General features: G+C 46.9%; 1 protein-coding gene across 2 annotated transcripts in view; it reads right to left on the reverse strand.

Annotated features, from left to right (window-relative positions):
- Positions 1-3,072: 3,072 nt before the first annotated feature.
- CMIP (c-Maf inducing protein) overlaps positions 3,073-18,946 on the reverse strand; it is an 84,508-nt gene continuing 68,634 nt past the window's right edge. For both annotated transcript variants that reach the window (XM_068115441.2, XM_068115442.2), the window contains 8 exons: positions 10,653-10,760; positions 10,318-10,434; positions 10,049-10,189; positions 5,530-5,577; positions 5,246-5,392; positions 5,046-5,151; positions 4,847-4,917; positions 3,073-4,754 (listed from right to left, as the gene is read on the reverse strand). In XM_068115441.2, the coding sequence (XP_067971542.1) occupies positions 4,701-4,754; positions 4,847-4,917; positions 5,046-5,151; positions 5,246-5,392; positions 5,530-5,577; positions 10,049-10,189; positions 10,318-10,434; positions 10,653-10,760 (792 nt within the window). In that variant the 3' untranslated portion in view covers positions 3,073-4,700. The remainder of the gene's footprint in view (positions 4,755-4,846; positions 4,918-5,045; positions 5,152-5,245; positions 5,393-5,529; positions 5,578-10,048; positions 10,190-10,317; positions 10,435-10,652; positions 10,761-18,946) is intronic.

Below are 18,946 nucleotides of genomic sequence, written 5' to 3' on the forward strand. Positions count from 1 at the left end.
GAGGGTGTGAATTCCCAGTCGCCTTTTGGGTGAACTTTTACCGGACCGACGCCGGCCCCACACCTCACCAAGCGGCTCATCTGCAGCGTCGACTGTTAGCCGTTCTGGGTTCAGGTCTCAGTACGACCTTTCCTTGTGATCGCGAGAGCCAAGGGGGATCGACTTTGGCCTGGTATCGTGACACAGTGACTTTGGGGGATGTTACCGATTGCTCCCGTGGGAATACCTTGACTTATTGATTCAGGAAATTGGTGGTACCATCATAGAAATTATATGGTGTTTGCTGGGCAAGTGAGGTTTTCTTGTACGTGCATTACTTGTTATTATTGTGTGGTTTTAATACAATACTTGGTTTTTGTAACAACTGATTGGTGTGGTTTCACCATTGGTCATTGGCACACATAATAGCACATCTTTCTGCCGTGACTCCTTTCGGAGCTCGGAGGTACACCGTGGCCGGGGTTTGGGGAGGAGCACGTAACACTATATTGACTGAAATCTGCTGCTGTGATCTACTACAATCTATACTGACTGAAATCTGCTGCTGCGATCCACCACAATCAATGCTGATTGAAATCTGCTGCTGTGATCTCCTACAAATAATCTATTTTAAAAAATGTAAAAAAACACTTTTAGAGGCCATTTTTCCCCGCAAAGCGGGGGTTGGCCTTTTTCGGGCACCGTGGTTGTTGTTGTTTTTGTTGGTCCCCTTTTTGAAGCAATGTTTTACGGCCGGATGCCCTTCCTGCCACCAACCCCGTTTGTCGCCTTTTACGACACACAGGGAATTACCAGTGAACTGGTACTCAATTAGCCGACCTCGGAAGGATGACAGGCTGAGTCAACCCCCCTGGCGTTAATTCAGCGATCGACCGGGATTCGAACCCAGGATCCAAGGATCCTAAGCTGGCACCCTAGCCGCTAAGCCAACACCAGGCTACAAATAATCTATATTGACTGAAATCTGCTACTGTGATCTACTACAATCTATATTGACTGATTTCTGCTGCTGTGATCTACGACAAACAATCTTCACTGACTGAAATCTGCTGCTGCGATCTACTACAAACAATCTATACTGACTGAAATCTGCTGCTGTGATCTACTACAATCTACATTGACTGAAATCTGCTGCTGTGATCTACTACAATCTATACTAACTGAATTCTGCTGCTGTGATCTACTACAATCTATACTAACTGCATTCTGCTGCTGTGATCTACTACAATCTATACTGACTGAAATCTGCTGCTGTGATCGACTACAATCTATACTGACTGAAATCTGCTGCTGTGATCTACTACAATCTACATTGACTGAAATCTGCTGCTGTGATCTACTGCAATCTATACTGACTGAAATCTGCTGCTGTGATCTACTACAATCTATACTAACTGAATTCTGCTGCTGTGATCTACTACAATCTATACTGACTGAATTCTGCTGCTGTGATCTACTACAATCTATACTGACTGAAATCTGCTGCTGTGATCGACTACAATCTATACTGACTGAAATCTGCTGCTGTGATCTACTACAATCTATACTGACTGAAATCTGCTGCTGTGATCTACTACAATCTACATTGACTGAAATCTGCTGCTGTGATCTACTGCAATCTATACTGACTGAAATCTGCTGCTGTGATCTACTACAATCTATACTAACTGAATTCTGCTGCTGTGATCTACTACAATCTATACTAACTGAATTCTGCTGCTGTGATCTACTACAATCTATACTGACTGAAATCTGCTGCTGTGATCGACTACAATCTATACTGACTGAAATCTGCTGCTGCGATCTACGACAAACAATCAATACTGACTGAAATCTGTTGCTGTGATCTACTACAATCAATACGGACTGAAATTTGCTGCTGTGATCTACTACAATCTATAAAAAAAACAAAAAAAAAAACACCTTTAGAGGCCATTTTTCCCCGCAAGCGGGGGTTGGCCTTTTTCAGGGACCGTGGTTGTTGTTGTTTTTCGGTCCCCTTTTTGAAGCAATGTTTTAGGGCCGGATGCCCTTCCTGCCACCAACCCTGTTTGTCGCTGCGATCTGCGATCTACTACAATCTATACTGACTGAAATCTGCTGCTGCGATCTACTGCAATCTATACTAAATCAAATCTGCTGCAGTGATCTACTACAATCAAAATTGACTGAAATATACTATGGTGATCGACTACATTCTACTAAAAACACCCTCTCCCTGAGGGAGTGGCAAGGGAGTATTTTGTTTTTCTCCCAGACAGGTTTGTACAACTTCCGGGGGTTTGATTTACTATTTAGCAATAATATCCGGTTTTCATTTTTCTCCCAGACAGGTTGTACAACTTCCGGGAGTTTGATTTATTATTGAGCAATAATATCCGGTTTTCAAGTTATTCTGTCCAGTGGTTTATTCTATTAAGGTTTTCATAGAAAGATTATTCTATACATTTCAAATTACCTTATTCGAAGCATCTAGGCCCGTTGATTTTTCACCGATCGACCGCTAGGCAAATAATAATATTAAAGTAGAGCTGCCACTTCTGAGAGGTTATGCTGGGTACCGAACAACGCCATCCTATGCAGATGCTGACCTGTGCCGCCCGTTCCAATGATGATGCCATCCTATGCAGATGCAGTCCCATGCCGCCCGTTCCAATGACGATGCCATCCTATACAAACGCAATCCCATTCCAATGACAATGCCAATGCTGTGGTCATTTTTTTTTTTTCATCACACTATATTTCTCATGGCTAATCAATCCCAAGAACTGTGACTTGTAACTGCGATTAGTGATTTGTACATGGGCGCTCACAAAACTGCAAGCACGAGGAATAAAGTTTGATAAGTATATCCAACCTCCTACCAAATCAACAATTAAACCTGAACCTTCATGCCTGTGAATATAATCCTACCACATTCCATCCAAACACTTGTTTTTCCTTCCCTGAAGAAAAACAACATAATGGATTTTCAGTCCACAACATTGAATATTTACCTTCCTATTGCAGCTTGTGTGCACAGAATCTGCCCTGAGAGGAGGTGGGGTGGTTACTCAAATCATTGCAGGTTCCTAAGATTTTGGAATTTTATTGTTTGACTTCTGTGCTACATTCTTTTACGATTACATTGTCCCCAAGCTAAGACAGATGTGCTCATTTCAGGAAAGTACTTTTCATGGATACCCACAAACAAACAAAAAAAAGTCATCAAATGTGAAACTCTGTGTAAGCCATCTTCACAATTTCTTACATGTCCACACAAACACAACCGGTTGTTGCCGTGCGATGGTTTACAAAGCATCGTTAACATTTTCAACACCAGTCACAATTTGCCGAATCACAAACCACATCGACTGGAAGACCCGAGGAGCTTCTAGCCAATCGGGATTTGCACTTCGGTTGCGTCTAAACAACCTCAGGGTCCAGTCCTAGGGAAAAAAAAACATCCTTCGACCGATAAACCAGGACAGCCTAGGGATTTACTCGTTACCCTCACACATCATCCCATTACTTAGGAATGTCTGGATTATTGAAGAGATCTTGAATTTTGAAATAAACAGAAGAGCTGAAATAAAATTGACAAGAGGAAAACCGTTTTCATGGATGAACGTTTCGGAGTTCTCATGTCTCTGCGGTAAGAATACCTTGTTCCTGTAATAGGGTAATGAGATGTACAAACAATACACTACCATGGATACAGTCTTCAACTGCTGAACAGGTCCACGGAGCAGCTAGCCTACCAGGGCAATATCCAGGTATACAGGTACAGGTGAGAATATGTATTGTTAAATATAAAATAATTAAAAAATATAAGGATCATTGGAAGTGGAATAAAGAGCCACGGTTGAAGAAAAAAAAAAATGACTGAAGCACAGGTAACAAAGAATGGCAATAAAATACAAACAGCCCAATGCTAATTCATAGTAAACCAGATAATATAAACAACGGGAATAAACAATAGCAGGTTCGAGTTCAGGTCACTAACGGCACGCGGCCTTGCCACTCAAATCCAAGACTACTCCGTGGAAATGTGCTCAGCACATGGACGGGAATTACACATTATACATAGGCCCGCTCCAGGATGAAGTACAAGTACCAGCATAGGTTAAATAAAATGAAAGCAAAGAGAAAATTTGGAGTCCTTGCAATAAGCATAATCATCCTGATATATAATAACAATAATAATAATAATAATAATAATAATAATAATATTTAGTACAAATTGTTTTGCATTAAAATTTAAAGGATTACGAATAGCCAGCTATTGTGTGCTCTTCAACATCAAAACAAACTGCATCCCTTGAACATGCGCAGGCAGACCTGGGAACGGTTGCGGCCTTCGGCAGCCGTGGCGTCGCTCACTGCGTCCACCCGGTGATCCACCACGTCGGTGTCTGGTCGATCAACATGTTAGAGAGACAAACGGACAGCCCGATATAACTGAGCAAATGTCTATTGTGCCATTCTTGAGACCATGAGATCGTGAGTTTGTGTTTAAGGTGAAACGTTTGTCGAGTAAGGGCGAGTGGGCGACTGCAACTGAAGAAAAAGGGAAGAAAGAAGAGACGGAAGATGCTGTCAAGTCCCAGCCTGGCCAGGGTGTTGAGCACCACCTGGTTACAAATGACGGAGTAATAAATCAACCTCCACCGTCAGGCTGGCCCTCCCAGTACGTGTGACATGGGCACCGAGGGTTCCTGTCACCATGCCTCGGTGTACCGGATGTCAATCTCAACAAGGTTCGGAAGCTTGGTCTGGGAAGAGAAGAGCAAATTAAAGAAAAGGAATGGGACAGAGAAAAATTATAACTTGTATCAATTTATATAATCGAGAGCATGGAACTTACCTTTAATTCCTGGTAAACCTCAAAGCTGAGCCTGGTACTGTTTAGATTCAATACACACAAAGACTTCATTGCTGCAGAAAGAGAAAGGGAAGGAGGACGAGGAAGGTTTAATGGCGAAGGTTTAATGGCGACATGTGGAGAAACCATGAGAAGGATGCATAGTTGTGGTGGGAAGCATTGAGGTAGTCAAGCGGTTGACCTGTAAGAGTCTGCATCCCTGTATCTGTGGCTGGAGTCTCGCACAGGTTTAACTCTCTGAGCAATGGAAGGTGCTCAGAAATGAGACGCAGCCCAGCATCACCAAACTGGGTGGTGGGGAAGAAGCAGTAAGTGGGTCACAAATGATAGAACAGACACAAGTTGAACATCACGCGTGTCAACGATAGGCCGTCTGATTACCTGCGTAGACCACAGGTTGAGGTGCCTGAGAGCAGGCAGTTTGATCAGGAGGTGGGCTGAAGCACCAGTCACGTGGGTGAAAGCCAAGCTGAGGCTCTCTAGGTTTCCAAACGAGCCAGAGCCAAGTAGTTTAGCGAGATCCGCATCCTGAATCCAGGTCAGAACAATGCAGGAAGGGTGTGTTTAATAGGCGCGCATGTGGCCTGGGGTTTACACACGGCAAAGCAGAAGGAAAGAGCAAGTTAAGGGGACGAGGGTGTAGAGAGAAAAATAAATTTACTCACCGTAGACTTGCTAGGTAATGTCAGCCTCGTTGGACCTCCTTTCTTTTGCTGTGGGGAATGGGGAAAGCAATACGAGAGAGGGGTCATGCGAGTACATGGGAACAGAGCAGAATTATACGCTCCACTCAAAGGGGGGGCAGTGAACCATCATACATATACACGCATCTTGTACGTGACATATTGCGCACAGATCTCGTTTTTCCATTTCTGTCTCCCTCCTTTATATATACACAAAGAATTAAGTTAAGCACCCCTACACAAAGAATTAAGTTAAGCACCCCCTAATATATATTCTTTGTGTATATGTATACATTGGCATATATTCTAAGGTATGTGAGATCATACCTTGTGAGATCATTGGAACGTGCATTACATCGGGAATGGAACAACCTGCCACAGCAACGCATACGACGGCTTACAGGGTCTATGAGACGTAGGGTTGAGTCAGTGATCCGATCACGTGGGTCCTACACACGTTATTGACGCAAAGATCGCTAGAGGTCTTCTCAGAACAATGACTGTACGTTAGAAAACATAAACGTCATCCACACTGTCCGTGATGGACCTATAGCTCCATACTTAAATTGAGGTGAAAATATGCCTAAAATTCCCAATAAATTTCACCTTAAATTATTCAGAATAAAATATTGAAAACGGCATGATTGTTATGTTTTTATGTGACCATAATATCACTTCTCCAGAAAATATAGCAATATCATGGGTATATTACACTGTTTTGACGACAACAACCTTGTAATGTGCGAGGTTGTAAAAAAACGGGGGGGGGGGGGTGCTTAACTTAATTCTTTGTGTATATATACTAGCTGAGGTACCCGGCTTCGCCCGGGTTGAATAAGAATAATACAAATATATGATGAAAAGAACATGTAAATTTTAGAGCAATATCACAGTACATTTCCTACATGACGTTTTTTCAATTTTCAATTTCTCAAAACCTCTGGGTATACAACATTTCTGGTTTTCTTACTTGGTGCCAAGACATAAAGATTGCTTGGTTTTCCAACCCTCGAGCAGCCCACGTACAGCTGGCCATGGGCAAACACTTGTTCTGTGAAGTTCAGGCCTACAACCTTCATCGATTGCCCCTGCGCCCTGTTGATGGACGTAGCAAAACATAGCCTGATGGGGAACTGAATCCTCTTGAAGGAGAATGGAAGGTCAGGTGGAATAAGTGGTATACTTGGAATGAATACTTTTTCTCCTCTGTATTGTCCTGAGAGGATGGTTGCCTCTAGGACATGCGGCATCATTTGCTGGATTGTCAATCGTGTTCCATTACACAGCTTTTGTGGATCAAGATTCCTTAGAAGCATGATTGGTGCTCCCACCTTGAGAATCAACCTGTGTGTTGGGAGTCCTTGAGGCTGATGACTGTTGAGAAACTCAGTTGGGAGGTTTACTGCCTGATCTTCATGTCACTTTGGCAAGAGAATCATAATTTCTTTCATGACCGGGCAGCGAACGTCATTATGTGCGACATTACGTCACTCCTACGGACGTGAAAACATTTGTTTTCCTTAAAAATATATTTAAAATAAATAAAATAGTACATAAATTAACAATAAAAGAGGCTAAAAAAACAATTTAAAATACAATAAAAAGCACATTAAAAATATATAAATATGTACGTACAGTATACTGTACATACGCGCCACCGCTGATTCTCATTCAAAACAGAGGCGACGTACAGTATTCCTTTACTGTGTCTGTGTTAGCCATGGGTCTGAAGAAGGATAATGCTAGTGTTTCCAAGCGTAATGTGGTTACGATGGACGATAAGGTAAATCTGATTAAAAGGTATGGAAAAGGTGGAAAAGTGTCGGTGATAGCACATAGACCTTATCGCGAATCGGAACCGCAATGCATCATGGGATCGGAAAGGGGCAATAGCGCCGCCACAAACTACACCATGGAATTGCAGCTGGCCCGGTTTTTTAAACCATTGATATTAAAATAAAAAGTCGCCTATAACCACCGGAATTTTATGCTGATTCCGAATCTGTGTCTAAAACTTTTCTCCGATGTGTAGTTCTTGAGTTATAAGCGGACATCCAGACAGACACACACACACACACACAGACACTCCTCCTTTATTTATATAGATATATTGTTATGTTTGTAGGGGGTAGGGATACCATAGACCAGGTAGAGTGCATAAATTAGCATGCTCTGTATGACGCGATGAAGAAGAAGAACCACCATGTAATAAGTCGGGAATTTGCATGAGCCCGGATGTCGTGCAAGGTGTATCTTCGTCCCCATTACGAGGAGTGGGGTATGTTAATTAGCTCAGGGATTATGGATAATTGATCTCTTGAATGTCGTTACCTCTGTAATTTATTTCCTATGTCCCTTTTGGCACAACATCATAGACCCTAGCCAATCGCGCGCATTTAAACACCCTCATTAAAAACCTCCCGGAAGCCAGGACATTGAGTGCTGCCGCTGATGACATCGACTTTCGAAGCACACAGGACGGGCGGGCCGAGGGCCACGCCCAGAAGGGCAGTGATTGGTCGGGGTTTTGATTGGCACAAGCGCAGGGTAAGATGGGACTTGCTGATAGGAGCAGCGAAGGGCTGGTAGGAAGCGACTCGCTGATTGGCGAAGCACCCCAGATGATGTCAGAGCCTGGGTGATAAAAACGCGCTAGCGGACATTTGTCTCTCTTCTTTTTGGCTTTTCGCTCTAGTGGACACTTTGCTCTCTTCTCCTTGACTCCTCGCTCTGACCGAATTACCTCTTGCGCTTTTTCTCGCCTGGACCTCATACGAACGGTGCCATTTTTCTCTCGGGCTCAAGAGAGCGATTGTGAACGACCGTGTTTGGAGATCTTGCTGGTGGTCGTGAGGAGGGAAGAGCCACGGCTTTCCAAGAAAGAGCGACGGGTGGACGAGTGCTGCTGGCTCGCTGCAGCGCGACGAGGCCCGGAGTGAGCGTGACACACAGCGAGGCCTCGTTCCCGCCAACGAACGTGCGGTTCCTGCCATGGCCCCGGACGATTTCCACGATTACCGACGAGACCCCACCAGGGATCAGAGTTAAGTGCACACAGACGCATATTTATTTTCAGTTATCTTTCCCTTTCGTCTGTCTTTGGGTCTGTTTGTGGGGACGTCCCATTTAGGAATTTAGTTTATCGCGCATTTTCTTTGTACCGGCATTTATTTAAATAAATCTGTTATTTTTGTACATTTTAAATCCGTTTGCGTTTGAGTTATTTTTTTCAGGTGTGGAGACGTTGAGTGGAAGCCGTTCAGGTAAGGCCCCGGTTTCTCCCCCTCCCTCTTGCTTCCCCATGCGTATTCTCTGCCATTTGAACTGAACGCCTCGGAGTAACAGCTCGTTTGGTCATCCGTGCTACCCGAAGGTGTTCACTAAGGGTAGTGATGTGATAACACACACACACACACACACACACACACACACACACACACACACCCACACACCATCTGAAACCCGCATTTGGAGATAACAACCAACGACTCATCACTTATCTGTGTGTCTGTCTCTGACAACCATTGTTCAAAGACAGATGTAGGGATTTTCATATGATCCTTTCTTGTGATCATCCCTACCTTATGTTTACACACTTTTTGGAGTAACATCCCAACATCCTTTTGCATTTTATGCCTCTGCCGACTCAGGTTGTCCATCCGGTCGTCTATCCGTTCGCGATAGGTTTTCGTTACCGCAATAACTTGAGAACGGCTGAAGGGATGTAAGTCAAACTTGGTGCAGGTATGTATAATGAGGTAAAGATAAACCGATTCGATTTTGGGGTCACGATGTGAAAGGCCAAAGGTCAGAGGTCATGTTAGGTAAACATGCTGTTACCACGATAACTTGTGAACCAGTGATGGGATTCTAACCAAATTTGGTACAATTGTGTAGAATGATGTAAAGATGAACCGATTACATTTTGGGGTCAAGAGGTCAACGTTTAATAGGTCTATAACTTGAGAACGGCTGAAGTGATACAATTCAAACTTGGTACAGGTATGTATAATGATGTATAGATTTACTGATTAGATTTTTGGGTATCGAGGTCAAATGCCAAAGGTCAGAGGTCATGTCTGGGAAAACGTGATAACTCGTGAACAGCTGAAGGGATTGAAATTAAAACTTGGTACACGTATGTATAATGATGTAAACATGAACTGATTAAATTTTGGAGTCAAGAGGTCAAAGGTCAGACGTCATGTCAGGTAGAAATGTGATAACTTGAGAACAGCTGAATGGATTTAAAGCAAAGTTGGTACAAGTATTGTCATGATGTAATAATGTTGGCGGAGGCATATCGGCCGATGTCGTGACGTCAAAGAGTGTTGCTCTATTTCAAAATATGTTTATCACTTGTAATACGTAAATAGGTCATTGTAAGATCCAATGGAAAAGGAATGCATAGGAGAATATGTAGTATGGGATAAACATGGACGTGCAAGGAAAGCACTCAATGGTCACAATTTCAATGGTTGTACAATTCGACAACACTTACTAACTCGCACAGCTCCCTTTGCCTTTCACACAGGCGTTCATACATGTGCCGCCCTGTGGTTGTGCTCTGGAGGGTAGATAGGATCTGCAGGCGAGTCTCCTCACTAGAAATCACGAAGTATTCCAGCATTAAACACAGGATCTATGGATAAGAAACAGGTATTGCGAGTGAATAAATGGTCGGACGGATATGTGAGGGTTGGGAGAACAATGGGACAAAGAAAGTTGGACAAAGGAAACCGAATGCATTTAGTTTGACAAAAAGCTAACCTCCGTCATGGTGGTGTTTCCACGCAGGGCTAACAGCAGGCAGGACCCCAACTTGTTGTCAGATAATGAGAGCAGAAACTTTCTCGTCTTGTAACATGAGCACATGAGGATACGTACCTGTACAGCATAGCATCACATGGCCACACCACATCAAATATCTAATCCACACCTTCAAGAGAAAACAAATTAGATCAAAATGCAATGAGGTAAAGCAGAAATTCAATCAGCCATCCTTCAGCAAAATCAGGAAGGTGAACAAATACAAATCAACAACAGATAAATAAATAAACCAGCCATTTAAATTGACTTGTTCTGCCAGGACGACAAAACTTTACCATGGATGCAAATAACTCTCCGTCATCATCACAGGCAATGCCACCAGGGCTGTACAGCTGGAACCAGCCATCCTTTCCAGCACGGACGCTAAACAGGCACGAGTGCACCTGGATGCAGGACGTGGAACAGAGGGGTGATGGGAAAAGTACAAAAATCAATGGGATGTTTTGGATACACACACACACACACACACACACACACACACACACACACACACACACACACACACACACACACACACACACACACACACACACACACACACACACACACACACACACACACACACACACACACACACACACACACACACACACACACACAAAATGGACTCTAGGGTTAAATGGTTAATTAGCTAATTAGTTATATCCTAATTGCGTGTTAATAATATAAGTATTGTAAACCTCAATTTCGGACTCCCAAGCCAATGTTTAGCAGGGCCCATTTTCCGCACTGTTAAATGTGCTTTATTTCTCATTTATTTATTTGATTAATAACCTTTCTCCTTTCTCTACACCGGCCTCACAAACAACATCCTCCCTCCAGACCAAAGTCTACTACCCATTCTCATCACGATGAAAATCTACACATTCCATGAGTCGCCATTTGGCACACGAAAGTGTAAATTAAAGTGTCCATGTTCAGGCCTGCAAGAGCATGGAAGTAATTGTGGAAATCCTAGTCAGTTGGGGTAATTGATGAGATGAGAGCAGATTGGTTATTCCCTGCAATTACGGGTGAGAGATGTGACTGTGTCTTGTTATTTATGCGTTGTTTTGTTTGGCATTGACATATTTTGTTGGTCTTGCTATTGGCATTGCATGAGGTACATGCTTGGGAACCTCGGTGTTGGTGCGCGTTTGTCTACATTGTAGCTGATGACTCTCAAAACATATGGTGGTACGGCAGCTGAGGGAGCATGTAGCATCATTAGGCATCTCATTTATGTGCTTCTTGTGAATGCCTGCAATTGATTAGGTGAGCCGATTCGTTATTCCCTCCAGTTGCGAGCGAATAGACACGTAATTGCGTCTTGACAAATATATATATATATATACAGTCACGTGAAAAAGTAAGTACACCCCATGTAAAGTTTTGACTTTTTCAACATATTTCAACATACAGCTATTTGATCTTCATTTCAACAATATTGATAGATAAAGGTGATATAATATAACAAATATCATGAAACATTTACATTTTGTAGTCCATTGGATAATTTAAATAAACATAAATGCAAATTTCGCATGTGGAAAAAGTAAGTAGTATGTGATGTAGTAAGATTATATGTAGTAAGATTATAGTATGGGCCGTGTATTTCACGTAGCATAGATTTACTCTTGTAAACATGGAAAATATCAGAGTAAGTCGTCTTGTTAAACATGACGCTGAGGAAGCAGTGTATGTAATTTACAGACAGGACAGTATAGCTCGGGATATGATTGTATGTGTAAAAACCTTCTGTTAGTGGGCGAGGCCAGGCGAGGATTTGCATGAAAGGGCACTCTAATTTGGCCTGTTTAGCTGGTGTACTGCAAGCCATAGTGGCAAGGTCCGGCTGTAGAACCCTGGAGAGAGATGGAAGACTCTATTGGGGCCACTCTGTGGGGCACAACAGCCTAGAGGATGTCACACCCCACAATCAGCGGGGAGCCAAATCAGCACCGCCACAGGTGAAGGCAATCCCTTACTCCTGGAGGGATGCAGCCATACTTGCACGCACGAGTGGACCTTGGACTTCAAGATAGAAACTCCTCTCCTCTCTTCCGCCCCCCCCCCCCACCCCTCTCCTCCTATTTCCCCAAGCCCCCTCCCTCTCTCTGTCATGATCAAAAGAGGGAGGACTGCTCTCTGGGGACATGGATGCTGCCTTAATTCCTCTCCTCCACTGCATCCCCCTACCACCCTTCCGGACCAGCGATGCACTGAACTGTATGCCAGCGACCTGAAGCCACGACCAGCTTTGTGCCAACTGAAACCCTCGCTTGCCCCTTCATTTGTAAGAGTGTGGTGTGTGGTGCCATAGCTGGGTTAGGATTGTTTATTCCTTTATCATGGTATACAAGTTTGAGGGTCCCATCATCCATATTCATGACTGTCGACAGCTTGGTTGTTCCGCCCGATTTATAGTGTCTGGTCCACACTTATCCCCATATTATTTTCAAGAAACACCATTATAATTACTGTGGTGAAATTATACTGAAGGTGAACCCGGGAGTGCTCGCTTATCCCACTAAAGGGGCATCTATAAGACCCGGGACAACCGCGGCGCAAGGACACTCCAGCGACACTTACTGTGACATATAGTCCTGTAGTTTGAATGGTATGTACGCCCCTATATGCTGCACTTGTTTTGCTTTGCCTATTGATATCGGACATTGCCCATATAATACTCCGATTCTGATGTCTATTGCATGAATGTATTTTACAGGATGTTACCACAGATCTAAATGATATTAAACCTACCCAAGGGACAAGTCGTGTCTGTGGTTGATTTTCACGACATTTAATATCATTTAAATCTACGAAATGGCTGAACCCAAGATGATCATGGTACCGATTCTCGATGCCGACGCACAAGCCGAGGAGTCGGGGTCGGAGTTCACCCACTGGCTCAAAACGCTGGAGAATTACTTCGCCGCGCATGAAACAGAGGCCACCGCGGCGGCTAAGCTGTCCGTGTTACAGTCGAAGGTCCATCACCGCGTTTACCGGTGCATTGCTCGATTTGAGACGTACGCCACGGCTCTGGCCGAGCTAAAGCGACTATACATAAAGAAACGGAGCGCCGTGCACGGCCGGCATCAGCTCTCTCAGCGGCGACAACAACCATCGGAATCGATCGATCGCTACGCGCAGGAGCTGCGACACCTTCTTGCGGACTGCGTTCAGGAGGTACGGACCCACGAGCAAGTTCAGGATGACCTTCTCCGAGATTCTTTCGTCTCTGGAATTAGCTCTGGAGCCTTCAGGCTCCGACTTTTGGAGACCGCGGAGCTGACATTTACGGAGGCACTACGGCTGGCTCACGTCTTTACAGATGCCCGTGAACAATCTACCGCTTATGACCACTCACGAGTCGTGGTGGGGACTTCTCTACTCGCGCGACCGGAGAGGGTTACCGCCGAGGATATGGGGGAGGACTCGACCACGGCCGAGTCTCTGGGTGCTCTTGAAGCGGACTCGGCATCCGGCCTGACTGCTGCTACCGCTGCCCGGCCACGGCCTGAACGGTACGCATAGTGTTATTTTTGTGGGAATCGGCAGCACCCCCGAATAGAATGCCGGCTCGGGAGGCAATATGCCATCTGTGCTCCACCAAGGGTCATTTTGCAAAGGTCTGCAAAAAGTCCGTGCGAGGTACGCGAGCCCGCGCGGCCTTGAATGGGCTTATCGCTGAGCCAACGGACTGCGCACCGAGCAGAGCGCCCCGCCCGGCCTTGATGAGCGTCTCCCCTCCTCGCGGGCCCCTGGCTGCACGCTCGACCTTGATGGGGGACATCGGGCCGCCTAAACAACCGGCGCGACCACGACCGGCCGCGGCGCGATCGGCCTGGGCTGGCGTCCGGACGCCCACCTCAAACAAGCAATGAAGTACTGCTTTGCCAACTCCTCTGGATTCGCAGCGAACGCTGCACGGGACTCGAGCGCCATCTGACGGTGGCTTTTACGAATTACACGCTACCGCACCAGCTCATGGAACGGTGGATGGCAGTGATCCTCTACGCGTGACTCGAGCGCCATCTGACGGCGGCTTTTACGAATTACACGCTATCGCACCAGCTCATGAAACAGTGAATGGCAGTGATCCTCTACGCGTGACTCGAGCGCCATCTGACGGCGGCTCTTACGAATTACACGCACTTGCTCCAGTACAGCCAACTATGCGCTTGTCACGAGAATCCTCCACGGGCTGCCCGAACGACCGGCAAACTGCAGCCGGCGTGGGAACGTCCTCTGACAGTGGCTTTTACGATTTACATGCTCCTGCTCCAGCGCGGCCAACTATGCGCTTGTCACGAGAATCCTCCACGGGCTGCCCGAACGACCGGAAAACTGCAGCTGGAGTGGGATCCACTCGCGAGGCGCGATCTTCTCGCCCGGACGGCACAATACCTGCTGGGTCTTCCGGCCTTGCGCAGGCCATCATTCCGCTCAAGGTCGAGGGCGTTTTATCACAAGCCTTAATCGACACGGGGTCTACGGATAGTTTTATCGATCAACGACTAGTGCATCAACATGGGTGGCCGGTTCTCGGGACTACATGACGGATCTTCATGGCCTCCCAAGGACTTCGGCTGAGCACAAAAGGGGCATGTCGATTGAAACTTGTGATAAAGGGACGCACGTTCCCAGACGTGTATCTCATGGTATTACCTGCGTTATGTGCCGACGTTCTGTTAGGACACGATTTCCTTAAGTGACATGGACGTTTGGAAATGGACTTCGGTGGGCCGGACACGCTTGCTGTGTGCGCCCTCGCTCAGATGGACGTGGAGCCTCTCTCGCTGTTCCCCAACCTGACCACTGATTGTACCACTGTAGCCGTAAAATCGCGCCGCTACTCTCGCGCAGACGCGCAATTCATTGCGGAAGAAACGGCCCAGCTCTTAAAGGACGGTATTATAGAACCCAGTCGGTCGCCGTGGCGGGCCCAAGTCTTAGTAGTGCGAAGTGAGGCCCATCGCCGGCGCATGGTAATCGACTACTCACAGACGATTAATCGTTTTACACAGCTGGATGCCTACCCCTTACCGGGGATGGATGCACTGGTACGCCAGGTGGCCCTGTACTCCGTTTACAGCACTCTCGATCTGCGTAGTGCGTATCATCAGGTCCCCATCTCTAGGGCTGATCGCGTCTATACAGCCTTTGAATCGGGTCAACGGTTGTACCAGTTCACTCGACTCCCTTTTGGGGTAACTAACGGGGTCTCTTGTTTTCAGAGGGCTATGGATGACCTCGTTACGAAGGAGAACTTGACCGATGTCTTTGTCTATCTGGACAATCTTACGGTTTGTGGGTATGACCAGGGGCATCACGACGCTAATCTGAAACGCTTCCTCGAGGTCGCGCAGAAATATCGCCTAACCATGAATGAGGCTAAGTGTCGTTACTCTCTACGCACGATAGATCTTCTGGGGTACACCGTGACCCATGGCTCTGTCTCTCCGGATAAGGAGCGTCTGCGACCTTTGCTCGATATGGCTCCGCCTAGCGATCGGGCTTCGCTGAAATGCGCTCTTGGGCTGTTCGCCCACTATTTGAAGTGGGTGCAAAGTTTCTCCGCGAAGCTCCGCCCCATCGTGGCCTGCGACACGTTCCCCATGGGCCCGGCCGCCTTGGCGGCCTTCGAGGGTCTTAAAGCCGACATCGCTGGCGCCGCTGTAGCGACAATTGACGAGAGTGCATCTTTCGTCTTGGAAAGTGATGCCTCGGATCATGCGATAGCGGCGACTCTCTCCCAAGGGGGACGCCCTGTGGCTTTCTTTTCGCGGACTCTCACCTCCGCTGAGCGGAGGCATTCGTCTGTTGAAAAGGAAGCGTACGTGATCGTCGAATCGATTCGGCGATGGCGGCCGTACCTGCTCGGGCGGTGTTTCCAAATCGTCACGGACCAACAAAGCGTTGCATTCATGTACGACACCTTACATGCTCAACGCATTAAGAATGAGAAAATCACTCGCTGGCGTATCGAACTCGCCGACTTCTGCTACACCATCAAATACCGCCCGGGGAAGGATAACCTGGTCGCCGACGCCTTATCGAGGCCGCCCACTTGCGTGGAGGTTGTCACTTTGGAGGGGCTGCGCGCTTTGCACGGCACTATGTGTCATCCCGGGGTAGCGCGTTTCACGCATTGGTAATCTGCCGTACTCAATTGAGGACATCCGCCGGATCTGCCGTGATTGCACTATCTGTGCGGAGCTCAAACCGCGTTTTTACAACCCTCCTATGGGGACGCTGGTTAGGGCTACTAGACCGTGGGAGCGTTTGGCGATGGACTTCAAGGGGCCGCTGCCGGTGTCGAGTAACTCTCGTTATCTGCTCACTATCGTTGATGAGTATTCGCGATTCCCCTTTGCTTATACGTGCGGGGATATGTCGGCTGCCACGGTTATACGGTGCCTACAGAATTTGTTTTCTATGTTTGGGTATCCGGCCTACGTGCATACCGATCGGGGTGCGGTGTTCCTGTCTCAGGAGGTGAGGGGCTACTTGCTCCAGAATAATGTAGCTTCGAGCTACACCACCCCGTACCCCCCTCCCTATATCTTCCTCCTTGCTTTAATGGGATTATATGGAGGGCCGTCATGCTAAGCCTCAGGACCCTCGGTCGGGGCCTCGATAAATGGGCGTGGTCGCTACCTGCGGCTCTAAATCCGGGCTCTCTCGATCCGGGCTCTCCTATGTACCGCCACCAACCAGACTCCTCATGAAAGACTGTTCCACCACCCTAGAAGCTCGGGTAGTATCCAATCTTTACCCAGCTGGCTCGCTGAGCCGGGGCCGGCCTATCTCAAACGAGCGGTTCGCGCTAGCAAGTACGACCCCCTTGTTGATAAGGTGCGGGTACTCCAGGCTAATCCCGAGCATGCTCGTGTGATAACGGCAGACGGACGCGAATCTACTGTCTCAGTACGCCATCTCGCCCCTTGTGGGGTCGACGACAGGGATATCGACGAACCAATCTACGAGTCTATGGACTCTACCGAAGCTTCCTCTATGGAACTACTGCCGTCACTTCCGTCGTCGCCTACTCCCTTGCCCGATGGCTCTGGGGTGCCCCCTCCGACACCCACCTCCGGCAGCTATTCCGATGCGGGGGACTCCGGGCTTGGGGACGCCATACCCGGTAGTCTCCGAACACGAACTGGCAGGGTAGTTCGCCGCCCCGACCGCTACGGGTGGACCGACTGACGTGGATTGACGTACCCCATTCGATTATTGCTGACGCTTGCTTGCGACCTGCCTAGCGGCAGTATAGTTTTAACGGCGGGGAGAATGTAGTGAAATTATACTGAAGGTGAACCCGGGAGTGCTCGCTTATCCCACTAAAGGGGCGTCTATAAGACCCGGGACAACCGCGGCGCAAGGACACTCCAGCGACACTTACTGTGACATATAGTCCTGTAGTTTGAATGGTATGTACGCCCCTATATGCTGCACTTGTTTTGCTTTGCCTATTGATATCGGACATTGCCCATATACTACTCCGATTCTGATGTCTATTGCATGAATGTATTATACAGGATGTTACCACAGATCTAAATGATATTAAACCTACCCAAGGGACAAGTCGTGTCTGTGGTTGATTTTCACGACAATTACAAGAAAGGTTTTTCTAATTTTTCGCTTCACACCCACACATTCCACTGGCGAATTCAACTTGATTGGGAACAAGCGTTACGCCTAGGTCCCCCATCGTTGAAGTGATGTGAGTTGACAAAGTGGAAGACGCAAGGCGGCCATCTTGGATTTTGACGTGGTGACCCAATTTTCAATAGCGTTCTCCCTTATGTGTAGATACACCCACACACCAGATTAGAAGTTGGTACTTCGCTTATTTTTCAAGATATTCCGCTCAAGGTTCAGACATATATATGGTGGCGGCCATCTTGGATTTTGACGTGGCGACCCAATTTTCAATAGCGTTCTTCCTTATGCCGAGATACACCCACACACCAGATTAGAAGTTGGTACTTCGCTTATTTTTCAAGATATTCCACTCACAAGGTTCAGACATACATGGCGGCGGCCATCTTGGATTTTGACGTGGCGACCCAATTTTCAATAGCGTTCTTCCTTATGCCTAGATACACCCACACACCAGATTAGAAGTTGGTACTTCGCTTATTTTTCACGATATTCCGCTCACAAGGTTCAGACATACATGGCGTCAGACATACATGGCGACGGCCATCTTGGATTTTGACGTGGGTTGCACCCACACACCAAATTACAATTCGGTCCTTCGCTTACGCACGCATGCACGGACGCACGCACGCACGGAGGGGAAAACCATAGTCCCACTTTCGCTCCGCGGTGCGACGGGGGACAATAACCTTGGGGAATCGTAAGGTAAGTCCGCGCGCAGGGCAATTCTGATGAAACTTCTCGGTGTCGAGGCATATCGCATTTGTGAGCCTCCGACAAAACAAATATACGTCTACACAATCGATATTAGTGATCATGGCAGAGATGATCTCCTCAGGCCAGCTGAGAGGTAGGGAGATAGAATGGAGGGGAATTGTCCCTTTGGCTTGCAGCGGCTAGGCCACGATGGGATTTC

This window comes from Myxine glutinosa, chromosome 5 (genome assembly GCF_964187855.1).
Source record: "Myxine glutinosa chromosome 5, kmMyxGlut1.1, whole genome shotgun sequence".
Taxonomy (NCBI): domain Eukaryota; kingdom Metazoa; phylum Chordata; class Myxini; order Myxiniformes; family Myxinidae; genus Myxine; species Myxine glutinosa.